At 44.6% G+C, this 27869-nt stretch overlaps 4 protein-coding genes across 5 annotated transcripts; 2 read left to right on the forward strand and 2 right to left on the reverse strand.

Annotated features, from left to right (window-relative positions):
• Positions 1-2113: 2113 nt before the first annotated feature.
• Positions 2114-15742, reverse strand: LOC138617957 (uncharacterized). Its single transcript, XM_069693357.1, has 4 exons — positions 15265-15742; positions 11829-15019; positions 8559-8742; positions 2114-6336 (listed from the first exon to the last, which is right to left on the reverse strand). Exons 1-4 carry the CDS (start codon positions 15677-15679, stop codon positions 2261-2263), a joined length of 7866 nt encoding a protein of 2621 aa, XP_069549458.1. The 5' UTR covers positions 15680-15742; the 3' UTR covers positions 2114-2260.
• A 233-nt stretch (positions 15743-15975) lies between these two features.
• LOC138617938 (uncharacterized) lies at positions 15976-20552 on the reverse strand. 2 transcript variants are annotated; one of them, XM_069693328.1, is made up of 5 exons: positions 20451-20552; positions 20054-20136; positions 19387-19702; positions 17882-18307; positions 15976-17787 (listed from the first exon to the last, which is right to left on the reverse strand). In XM_069693328.1, exons 3-5 carry the CDS (start codon positions 19640-19642, stop codon positions 16931-16933), a joined length of 1539 nt encoding a protein of 512 aa, XP_069549429.1. In that variant the 5' UTR covers positions 19643-19702; positions 20054-20136; positions 20451-20552; the 3' UTR covers positions 15976-16930. The 2 variants fall into 2 exon arrangements, with proteins under 2 accessions (XP_069549429.1, XP_069549428.1); XM_069693327.1 differs by having other exon boundaries at positions 15976-17811.
• A 2003-nt stretch (positions 20553-22555) lies between these two features.
• Positions 22556-24070, forward strand: LOC138617940 (trypsin-3-like). The gene is given in 6 exon segments (XM_069693333.1): positions 22556-22786; positions 22875-23031; positions 23269-23512; positions 23514-23523; positions 23611-23747; positions 23842-24070. Coding segments are annotated over 6 exon segments (738 nt in total). The 5' UTR covers positions 22556-22746; the 3' UTR covers positions 23992-24070.
• A 2862-nt stretch (positions 24071-26932) lies between these two features.
• LOC138617941 (trypsin-3-like) lies at positions 26933-27659 on the forward strand. The gene is made up of 3 exons (XM_069693334.1): positions 26933-27191; positions 27279-27415; positions 27510-27659. The coding sequence occupies exons 1-3, from the start codon at positions 27038-27040 to the stop codon at positions 27657-27659; spliced, it is 441 nt and encodes a 146-aa protein (XP_069549435.1). The 5' UTR covers positions 26933-27037.
• Positions 27660-27869: the final 210 nt, after the last annotated feature.

A 27869-nucleotide genomic window follows, 5' to 3' on the forward strand; every position in this document is an offset into this window, starting at 1 on the left:
AGGCCGCGACTTATCTTCGTCGACGGGTCCGCCGTCTTCTCGGTCGATCTGCGGAAGGAGCGGCGCCCGGGTTTTGAGAGGGATGCGCCGGACCCCCCTCCGCTCGCTCCCCTCCTCCTTCGAAAGCGGGTAATAAAAATCGACAAGAGGACGCACACACACACACACACACACACACACACAAAAAAAAACAAAAAACGAGAAGGGCGCTACGGGGGTCAAGTGTTTGGTTTGTCCCTTCTGGCCGACTGTCAATTTGAGCCTGAAAAAAAATAAATAAAAAAAAAAAACTAAAACAATTCATAAAATAACTTGAGGTGATATCTTGACAGACAAAACCCCAAAGAGGAGGTTTAGTTTATTAACACACACACAAAAAAAATATAGAAGTAAAACTAGAAAACGGGAACGTTTGGGATTTTGCTCGTCAAAGCAGCAGATTAATTGGCCGTCAATCACTCAACGGAAAACAAACGAGCTGCGGGACAAAATACGACCAAATCAGCAAATTACATAACATCAAAGTTGTTGTTTTTAATTAATTTAATGTCTCTACTTTTAATTTCGGCGATTCGTTTTTGCACGTTGAGGTTTGAAACGGTTCAATCCGTTATAATTCACGCCAGCGGTTTTTTATTTATTTAATTTTTTTTAAAAATTAGACAATTTATGAATTAATGACGGCGAACGTCTCGCTATTTCTCAGGTGACGCTCCGGGCTTTCTGTCGTTGCGTACGAATGATCAACAACCCATGAAACAAATCAACCTGGACGAGAACGCCAATCAGGAACCCGGAAACATGAAAAAGATCAAACCGGACGGGACGGTTCCACCGACGTGCGAGACTTGACGAACACACAACCAAAGAATTCACTCAAAAAAAAGAATCGGGTTTCATTTCAAGAACTTTTATCTTCGTTGTTTCAGAAACAGCAAGTTAAACTAGTCAAACGGTATATTGGTGATCTACGGCAAAAAAAAAAGTGTTCATAAATTAATACAGCAAAGTAATGCTTTTTCTAACGACAACTATCCTACGTGAACATAAGCTACATTTTTGTTGAAGTAATGAAACGTTTTTTTCTACGACAGAAATATATCACTGAAAATAAAACTACGCGGGAGTCTAGAAATCAATTCATAAAAAAAAAAAAAAAAAAAAAAATGTTGCGTACAAAACATAACTGAAATTCGTTGACTGTAATGTTGGACACCATTTTTTTTTTTTTTTGCCAACTCAGAGAGAGACGACATCATTGAGTTTCAGATGTCTGTGAAACTTCCTGTGAAATATGCAGACGGGGGGCTTCGTTCAGCAAAACCTCAGGCATTAATAAACACAACAGCAGCAAAATGTAGCAGGAGTTCCTGAAGAATTGTTTCAATGTCTTCGTAAACTCGGCGAGAAGTAGTGTTTCAACAGCGCTTGCAATTTCTCAAGGAACTCATAATGCATTAGGACAGGAGCGCTTACGTGTTCTTTTTATTTTTTTTTATTTCTAAATATAAACTTCAACACTAAACGCCGGTGGTCCCCAAAGAGTTTCACAAGCTTCAACTGACATTCATGACAAATCAAATAGTGGCTCAAAACTACACATTTCTGACAGAAATATAAGGTCATAAAAGCGGTTATACTTTCACATTTATACGTAAACTAGTCCAGTGTAAAGGAAAGCCTGAGAAGAGCAAAAATAACCTAGAGGACTATTTCTTTTTTTTTTCTTTCTTAAATAGAAATAAACCTTAATGCATAAACAAATAAGAAAAGTATGTCGCTACTTGGTCAAATCAAAAAGGTCCGACAAAGAATTATCCGGCGAAGCGCATTTGGCAGACTCGATAGAAGAAACTACCCGACGCGCGATCTGCGGCGGCGGCGTTTCAGTTCGGTTCGCTTCCCGCCGTGTAAGCGGCTCCGCTGGCGTGTTCAATGTAGTGCTGGTGCAAATCGGTTTCTTGACCAAAAGTAGTTCCACATTCAAGGCAAGCGAGGCCGTCGGCGTCTCCCGACGAGACGGCGGCAGCGGGGGCGTCACTCGGCCTTTTGTGATCACTTATACATTCCTGGTGATGGTCGATGAGGTCCTGGATTTCGCCGAAGGCCCGGGGGCACACGGAGCAATGGTACGAGTCGTTGCCGGGACACGGCTGCGCTTCGTGTTTCTGTAATGCGGTCGGTGACAGGAAGGCTTTGCCGCAGTGTTGGCACTTGTGGCTGCTTTGCGACTGGCTGCCCGGGTGGAGCGTCGCCTGGTTCACCGCGGGCGACGTGGTGGGCTTCCGGCGGCGGCGGCGGCGGAGAAGTTGGGCTTCAGAGGCTTGGAGGTCATGGCGGCGCTGAGCCTGTAGCGGACCTCGTTGGGGAGGCGGCAGCGGACTTCGTCGTGCCAGGCGAGGTGCTGCTGCAGCTGGTTCTCGGTCCAGAAGCCGTGGCAGCACAGGGCGCAGCAGTACGGCCGGCTCCTTGCTTTGCTCCTGTGGCTTCCCAGTTGTTCCTCCGTCGGGAAGGCTTTCCCACACTTGTCGCACTTGAAGAGGCATTTGATCGTGTGCTCCAGCAGACGGCTCGGCGGAGCGGGGACGTCGGCGGCCTCGAGGGTTTGGATCTCCGGCGGAGGCTCCTGTTTTATCTCCAGACACGCTTTCTTTTGGTCGGTGAGGGAACCTGACGAACTGCCCCGTTTCCCAAACTCCAGACAGGCGGCCGATTTCGCTGGCGAGGGCTCTCGTGACGTGTCCTTCCCTCCTTTGTCGGTAGGACTATTTATCAGTGTCCTTGTGGCGTTTTCTGCAACTGGCGAATCCTGGTTTCTGTCGGCCTCGCCGTCCCAGGCGACGGGCTCCCCTTTTGCGCTCAACACAAACTTACTTTTGCTTCTTGCGCTTTTCGAGTGGGCCTGCCATTTATGGGCACGCAGACCTCTCGCTTTAGCAAAGGTCAGGCCGCAGAGGGGACACCGGTGAGTCTTTTGCTTCACTGACGAAGACACGGACTCACTCCCACAGCTGTTCACGTCGACCCCTTCTGGGACGTAGTCTAGCGGCTCGGCTCCCCGACGGTCTCCGGCCTCCAAAATGTCACCGTGCTCGTTGTCATGGTGGGCAGCGAGAAGTGAACCTCGCACAAATGTCTCGTCACATTGTGGACATGACAACCGCTCCGGCGTGCCGTTGCTCTGTGCACGTTGGTTCGAATCCGGCTCGGGCTCAGTTCTGGTTTGACACTGAGGATTGAACGCCTGATGGCGCTGTAAAACGCAGTGGTTAAAAAATTGTTTGCCACACTCCTTGCACTGAAAACATCCCTTCTCAGCCTTGTGGCTCACAGATTTCAAATCCTCTTTGAGCAAGGACCGGGAACATTTCTTGTCTTTGTGCCATCGTTTGTGGGAGCCGAGGGCAGAGTTGGACATGAATCGCCTCCCGCAGTCCGAGCAGTGAAACAGTCCTTTACTCGGCTCTTCTTGTTTCGGTTTCTTGAACATTACAGAAATGGCCAATTTTGTTTTCGCGACAGATTTGTAGCCCTCGGCATGAATTCTTTTATGAAGATTCAAAGCTCCGACCACCGAAAAGCTTCTGTCACACTTTTTGCATTTGTACTTCAACTTGGTTGCACTTGCTTTTTCCAAGTTGCCCACGTCTGTGTGATTTTCCATTTTCAGCTCCCCGCTGTCCATTTCATTCTTTACTTCTCTACGAACCTGTGATGGGTCAGAGATTCCCTGTGTGCCGGTCTGCACGCTGCACGGAAAATTATTGTCTGAGGGTTCCGTCTTCGCAACTCCTCGACCGTCCCGTTTGATGCAGAGCTTTTGATGAGCCCGTAACGAGACCTTGTTGCTGAAATGCGCGAGGCACGTCGCACACTGCAGGTCCTCCAGCGTGACGGCGGATCGAGGTGATGACGGAGCGCGGCCGGTCTCGTAACCGTGGCTCTTCATGTGAAACTGCAGCGCTTTGGCCCGAGAGAAAAGCTTCCCGCAGTCGGGGCAGCTGTACGTGTTCTTCTTCAGCTGCTCGACCTGATGCTGAAAAGATTTAACGGGCGGTGGGAGCAGCTGGTCGCTATGGACGACCTGGTGCCTGAGGAGACTGGAAAAAAGACGGAACGACCTGTTGCACAGCTCGCATGTGTGATTTCCATTTTCGTGTTTCCGCATGTGCAGCGCCATGATGCCTTTGTGGCGGAACTTTCTGCCGCACACGGGACACGCAACCTTGCCGCTGGAGCGTGGCCGTCCGTTAACGGAGTGCGGAGAGCCCCCGGCACCTTTTCTCAGCCGTAGTTCTGCACACTCCGTCTGACTTTGCTTGTGGTGGGAGTAGGCCCCGAGAGACCAAAAGCCTTTCCCGCACTGTTCGCAATGATAGATCTTTGGGCCGAGTAGGGTTTTCTTTGGATTGTATTCTTTCTTACCGTCTGAAATGTTTTCCTTCTTCTGCGCCGAGCAGGTTTTCATGTGGTTGAAAAGGCTGGCTGCGTGCAAATAAGACATCATGCAATCGGGACACTGGAACTGTTTTCGTTTGGGATGATGCAGCTGATGGGAGACCAGAGCAGACAAACGAGAGAAACGTTTTCCACACTCGCTGCATGCCAAACTGTTCTTTTCTAATCCGTCTGCCCGACGCAAATCACCGTCGCCTGGGTTCTGGTCGTTGTGGGTTTGCATGTGACTGCGGTGTGCCGCGTAGCTACTGGCTTCGTGGCCACACGTGTTACACGTGTATATCGCCGCCGCCGCCGACTGACCTGGAGTCTGTCGTCTTCTCTTGTGAATGCCGTGCCACCCTCTGTGAACACGCAGCGATGAAGGACTAGAAAACCAGCGATAACACTCTGGACATTCAAACCTCTCCTCTCCCGTTTTACTCTCGGCTTCGCTCGCTATCAGCGCGCACTGCTCGTCAGCTTGCTCGAGGTCGATTTGCACAATCTTCAAGTCCATCTCTGGTTTTGACACGAGACTTCCGGGGGAAATTTCCACATCGCCGTCGTCCCTTACTTCCTGGTCTGATTCACACAGTAGCTCGAGATCAGGGTTCAGGTCTTGGACTTGCTCATCCTCAGATTCACTTGCACTGATCACCTGCACGTTAAAGTCCCCGGGTTCATAACTCTCCATGTCTTCATCAGTCTCATTAACGTGGGGTTCTTCGGCCGCACTGGGAGGGAGCAAACTCTCCGCCTGGGCTTTTCCCTCTGCAGGAGCATCCCAGTGCTGAATCCCTTTCCTTCCACTTCCCGATGTTTTCTCTTGAGGTACCAGAGGAGAGCACATCTGGGCCTCCTTCTCCGTTTCTTTGAAAACATCCGTGTGATGTAGCTGATGGGAATGGAGCGCTGAAGCCCTGGAAAACTTCAGCCCGCAATCTTTACATTCAAACGCCTTCTTCTGGAGCTGACACACTTGATGCAGAAACGACTTCGCCGGCGTCTCATCGCTGTGTGCCGTGCGCTGATGCCTGTAGTAGAACGTTAGAGTCATGAATTCTTTCCCACATTCCTCACACGAGAACCTTTTAGCAGAGTCGTCGGAGTGGTTGGCGTGCCATCGCTGATGGTTGAAGAGGGCAATATGGCCATTGAACGACTTTTTACACTCATTGCAGTGAAACTCGTTGGAGCTCTTCTTTGGCTTTTGTTTCATTTCTTCTGGGGAACATTGGCTGTTGCGGCTAAATCTTTGATGCGTTTTCAGGCGCATCATGGCAGAAAAAGCTTTGCCACACGCACACTTAAAAAGTTTTTCAGAATAGTCTTCTGTCCGATTTTCACTGGGCTTGGTTTCTACCGACTCTGCGGTTTGTATTGCATCTCCTGAACTCCTGTTTCTCGACTTCACCAATTTCTCCTCGTGGCAGCGACGGTGGGCATCGAGAGCCGAAGCACGAGAATAGTTCCGCCCGCAGGACTCGCACTGAAATGACTTCTTTTTCAAATGTTCGAGGTCGTGAAAAACAGATTTCGAGGGTTGTCTGTGAGAGCGCTGATGGTTGAGAAAGTGTCCAACCACAAAATAAGACTTCCCACAGTCTGGACATTCATAGGTTTGCTGCTTTGTTATCCCAGAATTCACCTGAACGCCAGACTCCTTCTGAGAGATTTGATCATGGTTCTTCATATGCAAGTGAAATTCATTCAGTTCAACAAATGAGGTTGAACATAAAGTACAACTGTAAGGTGTCTCATTGTCCTTTTCTGTGTCATGTAAACCGTCCAACTGGTTGTCTAAATACGTGTTTTCTGGCGGGTGCTGAAGGCGATGGTCCGAGTACGCTGCCTCCTCTCTGAAAGCTTCTCCACAATCCCGACAGCAGAAAACCCCTAGAAATAGAAAGGGGAAAATAGGAGGTCAAAGCCACTCCTGTTTCTAGAGAAGTAAAGGAAGACAAAAATAAATAAATAAATAACAAAAACACAAGTACAAATCACATTTTTATTTTAAATATATTTCATCTTTACAGTATGATCAGACAGCTGTCAAATTTAAAAGTAGAACAATAAAAAAAAAAACAATAAAAACATTTTCCATAAAAAAATACTGTTACTGGAGGTGCCAATACAGTGCTTCAGCTAAAATACTTTTGTGAAGTTGAATTACTCTATTACTTGATACGATAGCTGCAGAGGAGGTTGCAATTTTAAATGCCAAATCACTACCAAACCCCAGCAAATTGTCAGACTGCATTAAGAGGGTTCTGTAAACAAACTCCTCCTTCACTGCCAATGTGATACCATTTTCACAGCTGAGTTCAATGATATGTATCAGCCCCAATTTAAATGGGGATTGAATAACTTAAAAACAATTAAAAGGCCATATTCTTATAAGACTCAGTTCTAATATAAAATGTAAACTAACTAAATTTTAAGCATTAAAATCTATGAAACTATTAAGAGCACTTTTGGTGCTCTGAACAGTAAATTGCGTTAGATGCGGAAACCACTGGCTAAAAAAATAAATATATATATATATATATATATATTATTGACAGAAAGAAATAGTGATGAGCCACACATCTTGAAAGGTTGAAACTTTAGTCTGAGGTTCCTCATGTAAGTAGAAGAGGGCCCTGTTCAAAGATATCCTGATCTACGGTTAAGGACACCAAATGCTTTGGATCCGAGCAGCTAAAGTTGTGAGAATGCTGTTGTTTGTTAACTGACAACAAAAAATAGATGCTACAAAACGCCTTATTGTGCTCAAAACATCAAATGCATTTCTGTTTTCGCATTAACACGTCGTGGAAAACAAAGGTAACTCCCTCCCACCGTTTCCGTCAGCTTCAAGAGTGTCAGAGAATTTTATTTTATGAAGTTCGAGATCCAAAATCTGTCGGTTGTTAAAGTGCAATGTTTACACGAAGAGTCCATTTAAATTAAAGTTAACACAGTAGCCGGCAAGCAGATACAAAAACTTGTTTTTGGAAAGAAATTGATCATTAGTTTTTATTACTTATCATATCCTAATACAGGATATATTTAACAGTCAAACAATTTCACTGGCTGTGGAGCTCATTTGAACCCATGTATCATTCACCAACATTCAAAATGTAACGTTACAGGAGAAAGACACATTTTTATGTTACTCTTTATATATATATATATAGATATATATTTCCCCCACAAAAGACATACAAGGATGAGGTGTATGGTATATTATCCAAAAATTCTGCCAGCCAGCCAGTGCAACAGTCTTGATGAGGAATAGTGTTATTATAGGTAGCAAATGAAACTAAGCCCAGATACGTAAACGAAAATGAAATATAATGTAATATGTATTTCAAGGCACGGCTTGTTTAGTTGGTTCTGGATGGTTAATTTCTAAACTAGATGGGAATTTCAAGCAAAACTCCTATTTGAAATTCACTCCGCACTATTCGATTTATAAACTAACAACACGATATCTGACACATCGGATTTAAAATGTCTGTAGTTTGCAAGTTAAGTTTTTCATCTCGTTCACAAAAAACATGAAGGATTGTGCAGTGAATGGCTGCCTCACTCCATTTATACAAGGTTGTCTTTTAAATGTCATTATCTTCTTTGTATTGTCTGTAAATAACATGTACATTATCTGTATTAATTCAAAGTCACCAAATGCTTGAACCACATTTCCTGCGTGTGTTAAACACACTTGGTCAGTACATGGGACCCTGATCTCTCTGGACTATAGTAGTCTTTTCTCTTTTTTTTTTCTTCTCCATCACACTGTTTGTGACACATTTCTTCAGATAAAATGCAGTAATGATAATAAACGCATCCACTTTTCTTTTTTTTTTTAAACCCATTTTCCCCGACTACGAGCTTTGTGCACGGCTGCCGCTGTTTGGGCCGAGACACACCACAGAGCATGCTCGGACATGGAAGGAAAGACAATTAGAAACTTTACGTGATTTTTTTTTGTTGTTGTTGTTGTTGTTGTTGTTGTTGTGAAGAATCTGCACTTAATGTCGCAATCCTGAAGTTGTTGTAGGAGGACGACACACGCGAACACACTCGTGTCGGATAATAGTACTGCTGCCGCGGCTAATTGCTAAGAGACTTACTGGCAGTGGTGTCCTCGGTCGATGGGCCGCCGTTTTTTTCGGATGTCCTGTCGCCATCGGGGGACATGTTCTCGGCACCGTCCTCCACCACCGTCGAGGCGGCGGCGGCGGCGGCTTCGTCCATCATGGCGTGGCTGTTCGGTAGCTTCGCTAGCTCGCTCCGGCGAGCGCTCGTTAGCTGAACAGCGCCACCGTTGTTTCAAGAGAGTTTGTCTTTCCGCTCCTCAGTCTGCTCGGCCCGAGTGAACACGGGTGAGAATAATATGTCTGATAACCCGGTTCGTTAACGCGCCGCAGCCGCAGCATCTCACTAACGCGACAGAGTCTATGATGTCCAGAGGAAGTAGATGTCTTTCACGCACCTGCGCAGTGAGTCTGTTCCTCCCTCCGCGCGCGGAAGTGTCTTCTTCGTTGTATTTTGTTTCCTCCGCGCAGAACTGCTGACCTGCAGCGATGCCGGTGATGATACATTAACCTGATTATTCTCAGGGTTTTTCCCATCTGATTAAACGGGCTGAGCAGATTATTATTTTTTTTTTTTTTTAAAGGGGGCTTTATTGTCATTAAAGTTTTCTAAAAACAATGTTGCCATCACCTCAAAAATATACAGTATGTGTCAATATTTGGACAGAAAGCATTGTTCGTATATATTTATTATATACATATACAGAAGAACCTATACATGTATTTGTATAAATGGATGCGTGCCTGTCCCTCAGATTATGGTATGTTGCCATGACTCCTCCTGGGAGTACTTATAATTTCCAGAGCTCATTATGCTCATTATCTAAAATTACAGGGTTGAATTTATTAAGAGAAAATGTTCCTTATTTCAATGAATATTTTATATTGTAGGAGGATTATAATTTACATCATTGTAATTATGTTTTGCCTCTATTTGTTATTTGAGTATTTGTACTTTATACTTCTCCACCAAAAAATGTCATAGGTAAATACTGTACCGTTTTCTCCATTACATTAATTTGTCAACTATTTGAACATATAAGTTTATTAAATATGATGCAGTTTGACTAGAAACATTTAATTAGCTCCAGTAACCAGCTGTAATATACAGTATATAAATGAATGCATCAACAACAGTAATCTTTAACACATCTTTTACTCCAGTAACCTTTTCAGTTCAGAACTACTTACGTTTTTCACTTGTGTAACAATGATTATATAAACTTAAAATTCTCTCTCTTCACAAACCAAATAAAGTGGGGAAAACATTTATCATTCAGAATGTTAAAATCTCCAAAACAGCACGGTATCATGTCGTTATTTTCTTAAATAAAGTTTTCTATAATAGGGGCGTTCAAATGTTCCCCCTGAATTAGTGAAGTACTGCGCCACACAATGTTATAATCAAAGGCAGGTTTTATTTAATCCAATATGTAGACATCATGGGAAAAAAATCTTCCATGCTAAAACAGTGGATAGAGGTAGAAGGGCACGTTTTTTAATCGGTGAATGTTAAAATGCACAGGAATGTTATTTTTTTCCTTTATTTAGTTTATTTTACAGTAGTAATGAAGATGTTCAGTCACTTATAGGGCTATCAAAGCTAATGAAATGCCCATTTTTAACAACGGCAGAGATGAGATTTTGTATTCAGCTAAATCTACGGTTAAGGAATGAAATCATTCATTATTCACAGAAATACATTTAAGTACTCAAAAGTGGACAGTGGAATATGGGTACATTCCCATCTGAAATAGTCATTCTGGTTAGAGATGCACATTACATGGTACTCAGTTTACAGTTTACAGTACATACTGCATACTCCCAACCAGAAATCTTATTATTAAGTGCATCAGTTATGACAAATTGGCTTCGCTGCATTTGACCGGAGCAATTAGGAGCAAAACTGTCAAATGAATATCATCAATTTCACATTTGTCTTGCCATGTTAAACATATTAATGACAAAACATCACATAAACCCAAGTTGAATTTATTACAAAATTCACAATTCGACAACAGTGTCATCAGTAATTGTGTCATGGTTGCCAATTGTTCCTGTTCCCAATCATTACCCAAGAGTTGAATTTACAGAAAACCGTTATTGTGAAGTGACGTTCACATGTTACCGTCACATTTTGTTTAGAGATGTTTTTCCTTCGACCAAATTACCATGATGACGACTTAACTTATGGACCCAGCCAGGGGCCCCGTGAATACAAGCGCTCCCTCGGGGGGAGGCGCTTGTATTCACAAGTACAAGGAAAAACTGCACACATTCAGTTTTTCCTTGTGTGTTCTTTATGTAATCTGTGAGCACAACAACCCCCCGTCTCCTCCCCAAAAGCAAAAGCGTACATTTCTCAACAGTATCATTGAAAGAGTTGCTCTGCATTTTGGGAGTGAGGTCTCATTGTTGAGTCTACCTTAAGCACAAACTAGGCCTAGAATACCAAGACAGCAGACATGCAGACTGTACTCATAAAAAGGCACACAGTATACTGTACATGAAGAAACACAGTACAAATGGTTCAGGACGTATGAACAGAACTATAAAAGTACTAATATTATCTAAATCTAAATGTCATTGGCAAGAAATGAAATGCAAATAGTAGAACCTCATTAATCTGCACCCCTAGCAGGAATTGGATAACTTAAATGCATTTAAAAAAAAAATAAAAAAAAAATAGTGAAACCAATTTAATGGCACATGTATACGCTCTCTATTTCAAACACACCCTGCAGTCTGATTTCAAGCTGAAAGACTATAAACCAAATGTGCATCAAGTGTGCAAACTAAATCAAGTTTCACTTTTATTGTTTTGAGTCTAACGCCCACCCCCCCCCAACTGGTCACACCTCCCAACTGAGGGTCAAAGAAATGAGGTTCCACCAAATAGAAACTATAAAAACATAACCAAGTCTTGTTGCTAGGGTGTAAATATCAAATCTCGCCTTGTGCATGTTGCAAGTAATGCATCTGTAGATCCAGCTCCCGGGGAAGAGAGCACCCACATATCATGCATTGGAGGAGCCGTTCTGGGGCAAAAGGCAAACGGGATCCAGGTTTGTGAGGTTCTGTCCGCTGGGCAAGTTGAGGTAGGGGCAGGGTCTGTGGCATATGGGGCCTCTCGCTCATGACTGCCTGTGGTGTGAAAAAAATATTTGGGTGTGGAGGTCTTGGAAGTGCACCAACTGCGACAGAGTGAAGAGGACGAGGGCCAGGCAAAGCAAGAGGAGGGAGCGGAGCGAGTGGAGGTGAGAAAAAAGGAGAAGGCTGATTTATGATTATTTGTGTGCCCGTTACCATTGGTTGTTGCTGCAGCTCCTGTCCATTGCCTGGTTTGAGTTGCCCGGTGAGCAGCGTTTGCGGACCCACGGCAGTACTTTGGAAGCCCCATACCGGAGTTGCCATCCCCTGGCCAAAACGGTGAGGCTCGTATTGGATGGAGATGGGAACCTTCTGTGCCGATGCCTGTACACTGGCCCAGCCATGTGACACCTGCTTCTGCTGCGGCGGAAAGTCTTGACTATTTACTGATTTCTCAGTGGCGTTTACAGTCTTTGGAATTCCTGGTGGTGTTTGTACGTCCCACGAGGTGCTACCGACCCCATGAGAAACAGGAGTTGAAATTGGCATGGCACTGCTTTGGTCTATTTGAGCTGAGGTGGATGCTCCTGCTAAGCCTGAAGCCGCCGGTTTCTGCGGCTCACAGCCGTTCCACGGCTTCTCTGGCTGGGTAACAGTCGACGGTATTACTTGAGGATGACTCAGGTCCCACGCTCTGTCCTCCTTCTTGGAAGGTGTGGACGGCTCCTTTTGTGATGGCACTGGGGCGACCGGCCATCTTGGCTGCTGAATGTCTTGACATGGTTTATTTGGGGAGCTCCGTGAATTAGCGAGTGGGGCCGGCCTGATGCTCCACAGAGCTGCCCCATCAATGTAGGAGGTGGGAAGGGAAAAATCCTGCAGCACAGAGCTCGTGGAAGCCTGCGCTGTGGACACGGGTGTGCTACTCCAAGTAACAGTCTTGTGCTGCTTGTGCTGCGCCATCTCACTCGCTGCTGACGGGCTGGCTTTTTTTGGCACTGATGCGGGGTGAGAGGCAACAACAGAAGACGCGCTGTCTTTCATGTGCGGGGAGTCCAAACTCGATGTGGGGCCGGACTGAGTTATCAAAGGGATCTCTGCCCAGCCCGAGCCTCTCTGGTGGGGCTGTTTTAGCCCCGGGCTGTCAAACTGCGTCTGCTGTGGAGCTCCGTGTTGCTGCTGGGACGACGGGACGGGCATTACCTCTCCGCCGTCCACCTTCCACTGCACCGGGTGGGGGTTTATCTCAGGCAGCCACGCCTCCTTTTGCTGCCTGCTTTGCAAATCGATGCGGGGCGAGAGCACGGAAGAAGCCGGCTGGACTGCCCTTCTGTGCAACTCTGCGTCCCTCGGTGCGGAAGCCGGATACAGAGGCTGCTGCAGCGAAACCGTCCCCAAACCCCCCGAGGGTCTCGACCAGCCCCACGTGAGCCTCCCCCCTCGCCTCCCCCTGCCGCCCCTGCCTCTCGTCCTGGCGCCCGCCGGGAAAGAGTTGTACTGGCTGTAGCCCTGACGCTTGCGAGCGTGGATCTTCTGGTGCACGAGCAGGCTGCTGAACCAGGAGAAGGTTTTGTGACACTCATCGCAGCGATGAGGTCTCTCTCCCGTGTGCGTGTTCATGTGGTCGCGCAGCAGATACGCTAATCCGAAGCTCTTGTCGCACAGGTCGCACTTGTGAGGTTTGTCGCCGTTGTGCGACAGCATGTGGTGCTGCAGCTGGGTCTCGTCGCTGTAGCCTTTCCGGCAGCTGGTGCAGCGGAACGGTTTTTCCTGATGCAGCTTCTGGTGCGTTCTCATGTTCTGCAGGAAGGCAAAGTCCTTCCCGCAGTCTGGACATTTATATGGCTTCTTGCCCGTGTGGATGATGAGATGCTGCTGTAAGTAGCTACTGAACCTGAAGCCCTTGCCGCACACTTTGCACTGGTAAGGCTTGTCCTTGGAATGTATCCGCATGTGCAACTCTAACACCGAGCGGTGGCGGAAAGTTTTTGAACACTCAGAACACTTGTACGACTTAATACTTATGCCTTCGCTTTTCCACTTCCCCTGCACATTGTCACTGCTTAATGGAGGGGCTTGTTTTGCAGGTTGCGCCGGCAACTTGTCTAAATACGGCGGACCGGTCTTGTGGACGCTTAACAAATGCATATTTAAACTGGACTCGTCACGATAAACGCAGGGACAGTGCGGACAGGTGTGTCCCTTTTCCCAGTTGATCTCAATCGGGGTTCGAGGCGTTCTCTCCAGCTTCTCGTACTCGGCCTCATGAACGAGCATGTGGGCTCTCAGGTTCGCTGGTACGCAGTAGGTCTGGGGACAGAGAGGGCAGTTGAATGTGCGTTGTAGCTCCTCGCTCTGGTGGGCGTTCTCCTTCCCGGGCCCTCTGACTGGCTCCTGCGCGGCCGCGGGCGCCTGCTTGCCGGGCTGCTCGCCGAGGGAGTTGGTTTCGCGCAGCCTGTGCTGGCGACAGTGTGCCTTCATGTTCTGGGCAAAAGCGAACTTTTTGCCGCATTCGGGGCAGCGGAAGGGCTTCTGGCCCGTGTGCAGGTACTGATGTTGATGGAGGAGGCTGCTGTACTTGAACGTCTTGCCGCAGATGTTGCACAGGTGAGAGCGGCTGTTGTCCGCGTGCTTGCGACGGTGGTCCTCCATGACGGAGTAGTGTTTGAAGACCATGCCGCACTCCGGGCACTCGTAGGGTTTGAGGGCGGTGTGGCATCTCTGGTGGAAGCGCAGGGCCATGGGGTTCGGGAAAGTCTGGTTGCACTCTTGGCACGTGAAGGTGCTCTCTTGGGAGTGGGACATCATGTGCCTGGTGACAGACACCCTGAACTGGAACTCTTGGCGGCACAGGGGGCAGTGGTAAGGCTTTTCTGCTGCGTTGCTGCAGTTGTGGTCCCTCAGCTTATCGACCTTGGAGAAGATCCTCTGACATTCGGCACACTGGAAAGCTCCCTCCTGCGCCGTTTGCGCCTCCTTCTTCGGAGTGACGAGTTGCTCCTCCTTCTCTTTATGTTCATTTCTGTGTTTGATGAGGCTGCTGCGGTGCTGAAAGGTAAGGCCGCATTCTTTACACGTGAGCGGCACCAGCTCGTCTTCGTGTGCGTGGAAGTGGCGGTGGAGGTTGAACATCTCGCGGCGGTTGAACCTTTTCCCGCACTCCTTGCACACCAAACGGCACTTTTTTTCTTTCACCGTGGAATCAGCGTCCCCTCCTCGGTCTGCCCCTTCGCCGACCGCGACCGCCGTCCCGTCCACCTCGCCCGCCGGGTCCTTCGCCGGTGACTTCTCTGCCTTCTTGTCATCGCCGGGCGAGTTGTCTTTCTTGCGGATGTCTCCGGCGCCGGCGGTCATGTCGTCATCGACGCGCGTGTCCTGCTTCGCCCCCTCAGTGACACTGTTGACGTCTGAAGGAGAGAAAAGCACATCACTTAGCAAACCCGGCTGGAAACACCTTCACCCGGGGACAGACTGCGCGCAAGCTGCCGTCCGTCCTGCGTGCCGGTAACCCACCTGCGCTGCAGCCGCTCGCCGGATATCGTTACGTTAATTCACCTCAGCTGAAGTGACAAGTGTGTAACCGAGAGCTGCAGCACAGGTTAGCCCCTCAGCTAAAGCTAAGAGTAAAAACACATCAACAACGTTAGCCTACCGCACTTATCATTTCCCTGCGTGTGTGCGTCTGCTGCCGCTTCTTCTTCTTCTTCTTCTTCTTCGTCGTCGTCTTCAGCCTCGGACCAGTCGAAAGCCTGCTGGTTGCCGCCTGCAGCCTCGGCCATTTTTTCCGCCGACGTTAGGTCCTCCGGTGAACTGCATGTCGTTTTGTCGGCTCCGGCACCGGACCCGACACTAACCTCCGGATGGCTGGCGGCACAGCCGCCGCCGCCGCCAACACGGGCTCCGTGCTCATCGTCGGGGCTCTCGGCGGATTTATTACACGCCGTTTCATCTTTCTGGTTTGTGCTGCGTCCCGACTCCGCCGTCTCGATCCGCTCCCCAGATGTTTCCACCTCCTCCGCAGGGGTTTTCTGTCGTTTGGGAGACTTCGATGGGTCTACGGCGGCCATGTTTCCCCCATGCACCCCCTTGTCCAGAGCACACAAGGATCATGCGAGCCAGGAATCAAATTTCCGGTGGAAACTTTCAAAATAAAAGAGTTACGACTGACAACCAGATGTAGTTCATCAGCTCAGCAAATATACTTTGAAGCCATAAATTATTCATTCTCCCTTTACTGCTGCTGTGATGTTGTTGTTCTACACACCAAACACTCTCTTTACAACTTCATTAATTAAACATACGTTTTCAACCCAACCATGAACTTTGTCAAATGCTGTGACAAATCCACAAGTGATCAATTGGGTGTATTTGCAGTCCATGTCTGTCTTTTATTAAGTTTAGTTACATTTCATCAGAACAGTAGCTATCTACAAAATATAGCTTGTGCAAAACTACGTAGATGATGGCCATATGCTGTTTCTTTGCAACTATTTACAAACACATCCATCATACTGCATGCAAGATTATCATAAATAGCCCCTACATACTTATGTATGCTTTTAAATTTCCACCATGAACATATGAATTAAAGTCTGAAACATACTCTGGTGTTTATGTTTGCAGTTTCTTCATATCTCCAAAAGCTCTTAATTCTTTAAAATATAAAATTGTTGTGTCAAAATGCACTGAACAGAGCACAGTCTACCTTTATTGTCCAACCAAAAGCTGGGAAGTATGTACCATGAAACTGTTAAAAAAGCACAAGCATATAGTACCAGTAATTTACAATAGCTGTATAACTACAATATATGGTAACAACTGCAGATTACAAGTACTTTATAACAATGAGGTTAGTGTTTCAGGAGACACGAGTCAATACTGAACTAATAAGAGCATCACTGAGCGTTGCAGCTCTACTGCAAATCATGTAGATACATGCATATTGAACATCAGCACCTACAGTATGTTGATTTCCGGGTATTAAAAGTCTCACGAGTGATGGCATCACTCCACAGAACAACAGTTTTCAGAAAGTCTTTTAGCACTTTTAGCAGAGTATGGTACGCCTGTGAGGAACCGAGCTAATGTTAAGGCCACCCTATGATCGCATGTGTCTAGTTTTCTTATCCGATTCTGTCCTTTCTGGATACAAACCTAAGCGTGAGATGGATTACTAACTTGTAGCGGGACAAAATAACTCCAAATAACTCATTCGTTTTACAGAAATACTATCAGTAGAAAAAGAGCATCATTTCTTTTCACATTTGGAAATATTAAATATGCATGTTATGCAGTTTGACTTTTGAAATACATTCTCCTCAGCGCCGTCTCCTGCGCCTGTGGTCAACAGCTCTTCCTCGCCGTGGCCTCTGCACGCTTCCATTTGTTTCTGTGGGAGCATCAGAGGGAAAAGTGCCATGTATGTCTGGGGATGAAGGTGCAGGTACAACAGCTACAGCTGACTGATTATTTGAGTGCTGGGCGACCTGCGGTTGCTGCTGTATTTGTGTTTGGTGCTGTTGTGATTGTTGTTGTACAACATGTGACTGCTGTGGCGTTTCAATCCGCTGCTGCTGCTGCTGCGGTTCTGTGTGTTGTAGCTGCTGCTGAATTGGCTGTAAGTGCTGTTGCGTTGTCTGTAACTGGTGCGATTGTTGTACACGATGTTGCCGTGGTTGTGGTTGTTGCTGGGCTTCAAGCACTCCTAACAACCTCTGCAAGAGGACATTGTTTTGTTGTAAACTGACGGCTAATGCCTCTTGCGAAGTGACAAGTGTTCTCATGTCCTCTCTGAAACCGTCACCAAACTCCCGAAGACTCTTTTCCACCCGATTTCCCAGCTGAATTGCAGCCTCCCCTAATCCTCGTAGCTCATCTTCAAGCCAGGAGCTGCGTGGAGGAGCTTCAAGAGGCCCCTGCTGTGCTCCAAGGGAAGGCTGAGGACTGCTGGGCTGAGGGCTGCCGTTGAGGAAAGGAGCACTGTAGAGCGGGGAAGGAGGCAGCCATCGTTCTGATGGAGGCGGTGGTCCTATTCCCAAACCCAGTCCTAATCCAAGTTTGTCCTCCATACAGTTCTCTACTGGTTCACAGTCAGGTTCTCCCATGTCTCTCTCACGCTCAGGATTGTCTTCATCTTTCTCCAAACCATCTCTCTCTGATCCTTCCGCCCCTACACCTGCAAAAAAAGTGAACACAACCACTGTAGGTATTAGTTGCATCTTTAGAATCCCCAAAGAGAAGCTGCTGAGTCCTGAGACCACTTATTTTACCTGTATCAGAGTCAGGGAAGCATGGGAAACTGGGCTTTGGTCTGGTGCTTTGCTTTTGCCTCGCTTGGTGAAGCCTGGGGCTCTGCTGAGAAGGACGTCCAAGCATTGAGGCGCCTCTGCTGGATGGCAGGTAGCAGCTGCGGTGACGGGCGTCTGCCAGCCTGCCTCCGTTACGCCTCTTCAGATCGTCCCAGCGCTTCTTCACCTCTCGAAGGGTACGTGGGACTCGGGACACGGCGTTGACTCGCTCCAGGATTCCTGCCCAGATTCGCTCTCTTTCCCGCCGCCGCAGCCTCCCCGCAGGACCAAAGAGTTCGCCTTCACACCGAGTGACTTCGGACACCAACACCTCCAGCTCCGCTCCACTGAAACGACTCTTTCTTTTTCCGGCGCCACCAGCAGCCAGTGCAGCTGACATAGCTCTGTCTGGGGAGAGAAAGGTGAGAGAACGGCCAAGAAAAACATCAAGGGAAGCTAAATATACTCTGTGAGGAAGAGAAATATGCTGTAACAGTGTCAGTCTTATTTTAATAATGCTAAGCCCAAAAATATTTAACCGTAACTCCTCTTGACAAACCGTGGAGCTTAGAGAGAAAACGTTTTTCTCAGGTTATCTTCAGTGATTAAACCAGGGTGGATCAAAAATTCAGAGATTGGGGGAAGGGAGAGGGAAGCTATAACTTTCGTGAGTAAGTATTGTGAATGACATCGCTTGATCAGCATCAGCACCTGATGTGCGTAGACACATTTGTGACCAGTGGTCCCGGCGCATTGAGGATTACTCCAGGCACCTTGAAACTTGAGCTGAGAACGCACATCAACACGTCAAAATAAATTGGCAGGGAGCCAAATATGGTGAGTAGGAGTGATGGGGAGCAATGATCTTTTTTTTTTTTTTTCATGCAGGCGAGAAATGTATGTGTTTTTAACATGCTGAGGTGGCGTGTTGACAAACCCAAATGCCATCGTGCCATAGTTCAGGTCCTGGTTGCACTCCTGACCCGATGTGCCTTTTTGGTTTTGGACGGTGATGTTCTGGTCCTCTGAAAGGTGAATGTCACTCAGATCACGTCACCCCACTCTCTGCTTGATGCGCTCAAGCTGGTGTTCATAGAAATGTGTGTATTTCAGGTGCCGATGTTATTCACGCGAAGAAACTTGGATGCTTACTCACGAAGGTTATAGCTTCCCCCCGCTTCGTGCGCATCACAGTGCTGCTCCCCCGTGGAACTTTTCCACCTCCGTATTGTAGCTAAATGTTCTTTGACCAGAACAAAACGATGTCTGTGTTTACATAGATAAAATATACAATGCATATCCTCACTGTGCTTTTGTTCACCGCTAAGAAAATAATTACGAAGTAACTGAGCGTACATATTGTATACAACGTTTCTAGTTAGGAGCCACGTGCTCTGCAGACGTTTACAACAAAAACAGGAGCATTATGGGAAAAATAACAATGACGAACATGATCACAACAACGCACTAATCTCATTCTGGCTTACTTTGTTCAATGGACAAGAGGTCGTCTGAGGACATGCCGGGCGCCATGATGTTAGGATGCACCACTACCACGTTGAATGGCAGTCCCCCAGGCAGGCCGCCGCTCTGGTCACAGCTGCCCTCCGAGTCATCATCCTCCCGGGGGAAGCCGTTCTCTGAGGCTCCCCCTCCAAAGGGTCCCTCCGGAGACTCCACTTTGATGTGCATGGGAGGTGATTGCTCGTACAGCAGCCCCCCCTCCTCGTAGTACTCAGTCATGGGATCAGACCTGATTTACAGCAGAACTGACTGGCCGGCCAATTCTGACATTGACAGCATCTGCCCCATCAACACAAGTTCAAAGTGTTATTGGACCTACTGATGCAGACATGACAGCTCTTTATGAGTGTACTGCAACACATCACCATGAACCTGCTTTGGGTACAGCTGCCACACACACACTGTGGAGTGATGTCATACATTGAGTCTCTTTAAATACTGTTGTTGTTGTTGTTGTTTTTTTTAAAAGACAATTCATCAAATTAGGTAAATTTTGACAGCTTAGAGAAATATATATATATATATAAAATAAAATAATAGTCTGACTACAGCATGGATTACAGAAGGTTAAATCCATTTCTACTCTTTCCATTCACACTGACATGTTGAAACAAACACATAAACAAACACCTGGAGGAAGCTGAGGGCTTCATCTAAACGTCCATTTGTTTTCCTCTGAGAAACATCATCCAGGCAGAGAATCGTCTCCACAGCTGAAATACAACAAAACAAAACAAAACACTGCTCAGCACGACAACGAATATTTAACACACGCAGAAAAAGGGGCCGCGTTCAGTTTTCTGAGTGAAGTTGACTTTTATATTGTGTCGCATCGATGCGCATTTTTTTCTGCACCACATCCGCAATGGTTGCGCATTCCGCATACATTAGGCGCTGAGGCTTGTAATGGAGCTAGTGGTTAGCCGACGGGCTCGACCAGCTCCGGGGTGAAACAGCAGCTTTGTGCGCACTGGCAGCGACCAATAAGCTGACACGGGTTGAAAGCGGCCGCTGTTGCGTGTCTTACCTCATGGTAACGGCACATGGAGGGCAGAAACCAAACCAAAACACAACTGGTGCAGCTGTTAGCTCAGGAGCCGACACGCAAATCGGAGAGAGTCGCTCAGTGTTGTCGTCACTGAGGGGTGACGTTCAGGGCCAATCAGCTGCAAGTCCATAATTTTGCATCGGGAACATTTTCTACTTCCAATTAGTTATTAATGATTTATAGCTTCTCAGTCACGTAGACTATCTGCATTTGTTTTTCGAGCATTCCCACATGTCTTAATGAGAAGTGGTAGTATATTAGGAGCTTAAAAACACATTATGTAAAATGCAAAAATAAACATTCAAAGTTAACAGCATCATCAAAATTCTTGCAACTAGTCAATTGAAAATATCTGTTGGAACAACATTTTGCATTTTAATTTTACTGTATAAGATAGACAGATATACTTTATTGACCCTATTAGGAAAATTGTTGTAAAGAATAAAAATAAATAATGTTAGGAAGTGTCCGGAAATAATGGCCAAATCCTATGTTCATAAATGTAAATTTACTGGTAAGAAACCGAGCTTTATCGCCTTTAGCAGAGTTCACCCAATACATTTACTCAATTAAATCATCTCTTAAACAAAAAGCAATTAATACCATATCAGCCTACAATATTTTTTTATAAATATACTTTATATTTTTTTTATTTTCCAGTATGAATATATCCCCCCCTAGTGTATTGTATTGTGTTGTATTGTTCTTATTATGTTCGGTTGTATTTGTTGTTATTACAGTTGTATTATAACATATATTCAATAAAGCATCTTTTAAAGACAACAACAAAAAACAATACATATCTTCAGAACAAGACACTGAATATTGAATAACGATATGTACAATGTACGTTAAGAGTGATGAATGAGACCAGGTGTGCAAAAATGGTTCTGAATGATGTATACAATGGATGAAAGAAACAGCATGTAGAAATGGCGGTGAAACAGTGTGTCCACCTGTTACACGGAGGTGAGCTGTTGTACAGTTTTATGGTGAAAGATAAGAATGACTTTCCTAAAATGAGCTGAAAGAGTCTGTCTGAGCTCTGCTGTCGTTGTAGTGTGTGGTGTGTGTGTGGTGGAGGGGGTGGGATGGATTATCAATGATAGAGAGTAGTTTGCTCCTCACTGACTCAAATATGTCTGTATAAATCCAGAGAAATATTACATTACATGACACTAATGGTTTTATTTCATACTTTCTGATGCTTATGTTAACTTTACTTTTTGTACAAAAGAAATGGAATCACTTAATGTAACTTTGGGGCAGGTTTTGGTCAGATTTTTGTTGTGTTCATGTAATTTTCCCCGAATATTATCAATATTATTTACATAGTTCATAATTACGACTACAACTGTGAAAGCACTTATTTTTTATGGTTATTATTCTTTCTTTTTAATTTTCATTGAACTTGCTTGTAAATATAAATATTGTAACTGGAAACAGTTACAATATTTATTAACTCTGACAACTCCATACAGTCATTGGAAAAGAAAATAAGTTTGAAATGCTGAGTAAATATGTCTCAGTTTATTTCAGTTTATAGTTTTAACCCAAAAACATTTTAGCTTTAACTTAACTAAAGGAAACACAAACTTCACATTGCTAACCTCAAATTAAAATAAGTCCACCTGAAACCTAGAGTCTACAGCCATGCAGAAATATAAAAATTACAAGCAATTCAACATATGCTTACTAAATTCCCCCACTGTGGGATTAATAAAGTCTAATCTAATCTAATATGGGGAAAATAAAATCTTTGATAATAAACTAATACACAGACTTTAAAAAGAGTGGATATTTCCTCTTGTAATCCAACTATACACTCAGAAAAATAATACCGTGTTAACTAATAATAAATATTTTCTTACAGAAAAGATTCTGGGAAATTAAAATGTCTATACAGTATTACTATAATTGTTATAAAAATAGCCTAACTGTAATGCTAGACATAATGAATTACTCCATCTTTGTGTCCCAGTTTTTTTATTCATAGGTAGTAAATAAAAAAATAAAAAAATACAAAAATTTTTAAGGTTGTGTCTGTCTGGACAGATGCCAGCATAAAAACCGGGGATTTCTGGAACTCCATGTGTTGTTTTTTCTTTGAACATGCTGCTGTTTCCCAGGTGGAATAATATTTAATCATTGTGCAAGGCACATGGAAAAATCCTTGAGAGATAGAGAGTTATATAAAGCTGTAGAGTTTACCTGTATATAAACCCACTGCATCCACTACTGTTGTCTGTCGGCTGAGTAGGTGCAGAACGCAATCATGAAGTACTTCATTCTCCTGGCCCTTGTTGCTGCAGCATGTAAGTTTTTGAACTAAATTTCTTTATTTCTAAACGTTATTTATGTAAGAGTGTTTTATGACTCCTAAACTCACTGTTTGTACTACAGATGCTGCTCCCATCGAGGAAGACAAGATTGTTGGAGGCTATGAGTGCAGGAAGAACTCTGCGGCCTATCAGGTCTCTCTGAACTCCGGCTACCACTTCTGTGGAGGCTCCCTGATCTCCAGCACCTGGGTGGTGTCTGCTGCTCACTGCTACAAGTCGTAAGTGCAGAGACTGGATTTTAGATTCAACTGACACCGTAAGAAGTCTGTGATTTCTCTGAATGCAATGGGAAAGATAAATCAGGTCAACATTCATAGGGAAACCACTTTTGTTGGTTCAGACTGGAATTTGTTTCTCTTAAAAACATGCCAGTAGTTTAATTTAGAGACACTGATTGCCTCATTTCAATTAGAATTGAATATTCAAATCATTTTTACCATCATTCTTCTCTGCAGTCGCATCCAGGTGCGTCTTGGTGAGCACAACATTGCCATCAACGAGGGCACCGAGCAGTTCATCGACTCTGCCACGGTGATCCGTCACCCCAGGTACAACATGCACAACCTGGACAATGACATCATGCTGATCAAGCTGAGCAAGCCCGCCATCCTGAACAGCTACGTCCGCACCGTGTCCCTGCCCTCCAGCTGTGCTGGCTCCGGCACCCGCTGTCTGATCTCTGGATGGGGCAACATGAGTAAGCTCTGGAAGTTAGTAACAGTCTGCAGTCACATCTGAAACAAACAGTTCATGTTCAGGTATGAGATTTCACATATATTGTGTTTCTTTTTCTGTAGGCAACTACCCTGATCATCTGAGGTGCCTGGATGCTCCCATCCTGAGCGACAGCAGCTGCAGGACCTCCTACCCTGAAGAGATCACCTCCAGCATGTTCTGTGCTGGATTCCTCGAGGGAGACAAGGACTCCTGCCAGGTATGAACTCAAGTCACTGCTTCTTCTTAAAGTGGACGGACCAATGTTCTGGACAGCTCTGCTCACACTTTGTCTTGTCTTTTCTCTGCGTCAGGAGGACTCCGGTGGCCCCGTGGTGTGCAATGGTGAGCTGCAGGGTGTGGTGTCCTGGGGTGACAACTGTGATGAGAGGAACATCCCTGGAGTCTTCACCAAGGTCTGCAACTACAACAACTGGATCCGCTCCACCATGTCCTCCAACTAAATGGACATAAAGTCACTTGAAGCAACATGAATGTAAAGAATCCCAAACAATGACGACTGTTTCAAGAAAATAAATGTTCAACCTCAGTTTGCATCATTCCTTGTTTTGTGCTGTTGGATGAAACACATATTTAGCAATAAAAAGAATGCCACAGTAATGTTTAGTAATGAACATAAGATAAACAGTATGTCCAAAATTTCAGACACCGTGCATAAATATGAAAAAGCCTTTAATCAACCCATCAAAAACAAATAAAACGGCCACAAAAAGTAGTATGTTTCACCAAAGTTGAGATAATAACTCATGTAATTAAAATGTGAAAGATAAAACGGGCACATGTTTATTTAAGCATTTAAATTGTTGTTGATGTAGAGTTTAGCACTTGGTTTACATCTAGGGAAACAAAACTGAAGTGTCTTTGAGGGACTTAAAGAGAATGACTATTCATGATTTCTTACTTTACATATAAAGATAAATACTGGTGGCAGGTTGCTCAAAACATTGTGTTTATGCCATCATGTATTGGACATTTATGACAAAAATTCAGATCTGAGAAGTTCTGTGTATTTATGTGTTGCTTTGTGTACTACTGTGACAACAGATAAGAATGTAACAAGAATTGAGAAAAGTATAATTTCTAATTAGATCCAGGTGTCATCACAGCATCACCATGTACTACAAAAAACATTAATATGGAAAATAGTCCAGAAAAGTCATTTGAGACCAGGTATTCTTTCCCTTTGAAAGGAGAGAAATTAAGGAAATATGAAAACAGTATTTCATATATGCAGTAACAATGTGTGATGGTAATAAGACGGAAGTTTTTTGTTGTACAGTTACTACAAGATTGTCATAAAATAAGCAGTTTTATGATCTCACACCATTTTATATCATTTTGTCAGTCATTGTTGAATGAAATAGGGTTTTAATCAGGAGCACAAACTGGAAAACATAAATATCATGAATGAAATACAAACAACTCTGTTTGTATGAGTTATTGTGATTTTCTCCATGTTATGGTAATGTATGACTGTAAATCATGTATAGTAGTAATGCAGTACATTTCATTCAAAGGTAGACATTTAGAATTTATAAAACACAACTATAATTAATATCTTTCATAAATGCAATGTACATGACAGCTGGTGTGACTAAATCTCACATTATCAGTATGTTGGCCCTCGTCATCCATATGTGTTTTCACACAGGTTGGTCAACAAGAGAAATGTAAAGAGTGGAAGAGGTGTCCTTGGCCAATCAGATAGCAGAGGGACAGGGAGGGTTTAAAAACTCAAACTCTCTAACTGTGCAGTGTGTCCTGTGTGTTACATTGATTAAAATTGTGCATTCAAATGTCAGCAATATAGAGCCCAGTTTCACTGTGAACACATTGTGAAGTTGAGTCGTGTAAAATACATATATTTTCAATAATATTCTTTGCCTTTTCTATTGTTTTTCCATGTTTATCTTGAGACCTATATAGCACATCTATAAAGTATATTATGATAATGCAGGTTTAGAGGCACAAGTGTGTGGAGTCAGGTTGTGGAGTTACCGCAAGCCTCCAGCAAGGTTTTGGGAGGATGTGATGAAGTAAAATCAGTTTACACATGTAAATTTAGGAGCTGTTTTCCCCCTGGTTGTTATCTGAAATAAAAAAAATAAAAAAACTGGTTGCACAGTTCTGCAGTTTTTGCTAATGTGTGGGTTTCATGGAAGTGATTTTAGGGGGGATAAAATAAGCAGCCTAGTAGACGTACAATGAAAAAATGACAATCTTTTTGTCTGTTTTACAGTTCATCAATATCAGATAATAAAATATAATGTGTTCATACTTTCCACACTTAAAGTACATTTTCTTGTCTTTCAAAATATGTGACACCTTCAGTCAAAGAGGGAAAAGAAAATAGGAAATAAGTTCATCACAATATATTTTTTTAAATGTATTTAAAATGTAAAAATCTGCCAAAGGCATAAAACACATTTAAAAACAAGTCAAAGTACAAGTATACAAACCTACTTATAGAGCGTTCTGATAATGAACTGAGGGAGTTTGTTTTTGGTATTTTTAGCTTTGAAAACCAGCAAATGGAGAGTGACACAATCATAACTTACTAGTGCAAGTGAAATACACTTCTGAATAAATACATAAATCACACTTGCTGTGATTAAAGGTGTTTGCCTATGCACATGTTGGGGTGTTCTTTGAACACCGCATTATCAGTGTGTTGGCTTCCAGATGTGTTTTTACACACGTTACTTCACAAGATAAAAAAAAAAAACGGAAACAGGTATCCTTGGCTAATCAGTTGGCAGAGGGATAGGATGGGTTTAAAAGGAGCTGCAGTGGAGCTGAGCTCACACCGAGGCTCTGATGGAAAACACCATGAAGGCTTTCATTCTTCTTGCTCTGTTCGCTGTGGCATGTGAGTATAAGTCTTCAGTTACAGTATATCCATTTGATAACAAAGTCAAACTTAAATGCTATATAGTTTATCACTGATTTAGATTTATTTGAAAAATAACATTCCTGCAAAACTTACATCCATCAGATGCTGCTCCCATCGAGGATGACACGATTGTTGGAGTCTATGAATGCAGGAATAACTCTGTACCCTATCAGGTCTCTCTGAACTCCGGCTACCACTTCTGTGGAGGCTCCCTGATCTCCAGCACCTGGGTGTTGTCTGCTGCTCAGTGCTACAAGTCGTAAGTGCAGAGACTGGATTTTAGATTCAACTGACACCGTAAGAAGTCTGTGATTTCTCTGAATGCAATGGGAAAGATAAATCAGGTCAACATTCATAGGGAAACCACTTTTGTTGGTTCAGACTGGCATTTGTTTCTCTTAAAAACATGCCAGTAGTTTAATTTAGAGACACTGATTGCCTCATTTCAATTAGAATTGAATATTCAAATCATTTTTACCATCATTCTTCTCTGCAGTCACATCCAGGTGCGTCTTGGTGAGTACAACATTGCCATCAACGAGGACACCGAGCAGTTCATCGACTCTGCCACGGTGATCCGTCACCCCGGGTACAACATGCACAGCCTGGACAATGACATCATGCTGATCAAGCTGAGCAAGCCCGCCATCCTGAACAGCTACGTCCGCACCGTGTCCCTGCCCTCCAACTGTGGTAGCCCCGGCACCAGCTGTCTGATCTCTGGATGGAGCAACATGAGAAAGCCTGGACGTTAGTAACAGTCTGCAGTCACATCTAAAACAAACAGTACATGTTGAGGTATGAGATTTCACATATATTGTGTTTCTTTTTCTGTAGACAACTACCCTAATTATCTGAGGTGCCTGGATGCTCCCATCCTGAGCGAGAGCAGCTGCAGGACCTCCTACCTTGAAGATCTCACCTGCAGCATGTTCTGTGCTGGATTCCTCGAGGGAGACGTGGACTCCTGCCTGGTATGAACTCAAGTCACTGCTTCTTCTTAAAGTGGACGGACCAATGTTCTGGACAGCTCTGCTCACACTTTGTCTTGTCTTTTCTCTGCGTCAGGAGGACTACGGTGGCCCCGTGGTGTGCAATGGTGAGCTGCAGGGTGTGGTGTCCTGGGGTGACAACTGTGATGAGAGGAACATCCCTGGAGTCTTCACCAAGGTCTGCAACTACAACAACTGGATCCGCTACACCATGTACACCAACTAAATGGACATAAAGTCACTTGAAGCAACATGAATGTAAAGAATCCCAAACAATGACGACTGTTTCAAGAAAATAAATGTTCAACCTCAGTTTGCATCATTCCTTGTTTTGTGCTGCTGGATGAAACACATATTTAGCTATAAAAAGAATGCCACAGTAATGTTTAGTAATGAACATAAGATAAACAGTATGTCCAAAATTTCAGAGACCGTG

This window comes from Brachyistius frenatus, unplaced genomic scaffold, assembly GCF_029030835.1.
Source record: "Brachyistius frenatus isolate BFR_SWC_R1_liver_20210118 unplaced genomic scaffold, ASM2903083v1 Contig_14, whole genome shotgun sequence".
NCBI lineage: Eukaryota > Metazoa > Chordata > Actinopteri > Embiotocidae > Brachyistius > Brachyistius frenatus.

Excerpts from the sequence above, each read along its gene's own strand:
- LOC138617941 (XM_069693334.1), top strand. The coding sequence starts at position 27,038 with ATGCACAGCCTGGACAATGACATCATGCTGATCAAGCTGAGCAAGCCC. Across the intron at positions 27,192-27,278 it reads CAACATGAGAAAGCCTGGAC|ACAACTACCCTAATTATCTG; the intron begins GTTAGTAACAGT and ends CTTTTTCTGTAG. Across the intron at positions 27,416-27,509 it reads GAGACGTGGACTCCTGCCTG|GAGGACTACGGTGGCCCCGT; the intron begins GTATGAACTCAA and ends TCTCTGCGTCAG.
- LOC138617957 (XM_069693357.1), bottom strand. The coding sequence starts at position 15,679 with ATGGCCGCCGTAGACCCATCGAAGTCTCCCAAACGACAGAAAACCCCT. Across the intron at positions 15,020-15,264 it reads GCAGGGAAATGATAAGTGCG|ACGTCAACAGTGTCACTGAG; the intron begins GTAGGCTAACGT and ends TCTCTCCTTCAG. Across the intron at positions 8,743-11,828 it reads AGCTGCAGCAACAACCAATG|GTTCAGCTAACGAGCGCTCG; the intron begins GTAACGGGCACA and ends AACGGTGGCGCT.
- LOC138617938 (XM_069693327.1), bottom strand. The coding sequence starts at position 19,642 with ATGACTGAGTACTACGAGGAGGGGGGGCTGCTGTACGAGCAATCACCT. Across the intron at positions 18,308-19,386 it reads CCTCTTGTCCATTGAACAAA|ACAGAGCTATGTCAGCTGCA; the intron begins GTAAGCCAGAAT and ends TTCTCTCCCCAG. Across the intron at positions 17,812-17,881 it reads CTTCCCTGACTCTGATACAG|TGGTTGTGTTCACTTTTTTT; the intron begins GTAAAATAAGTG and ends TAATACCTACAG.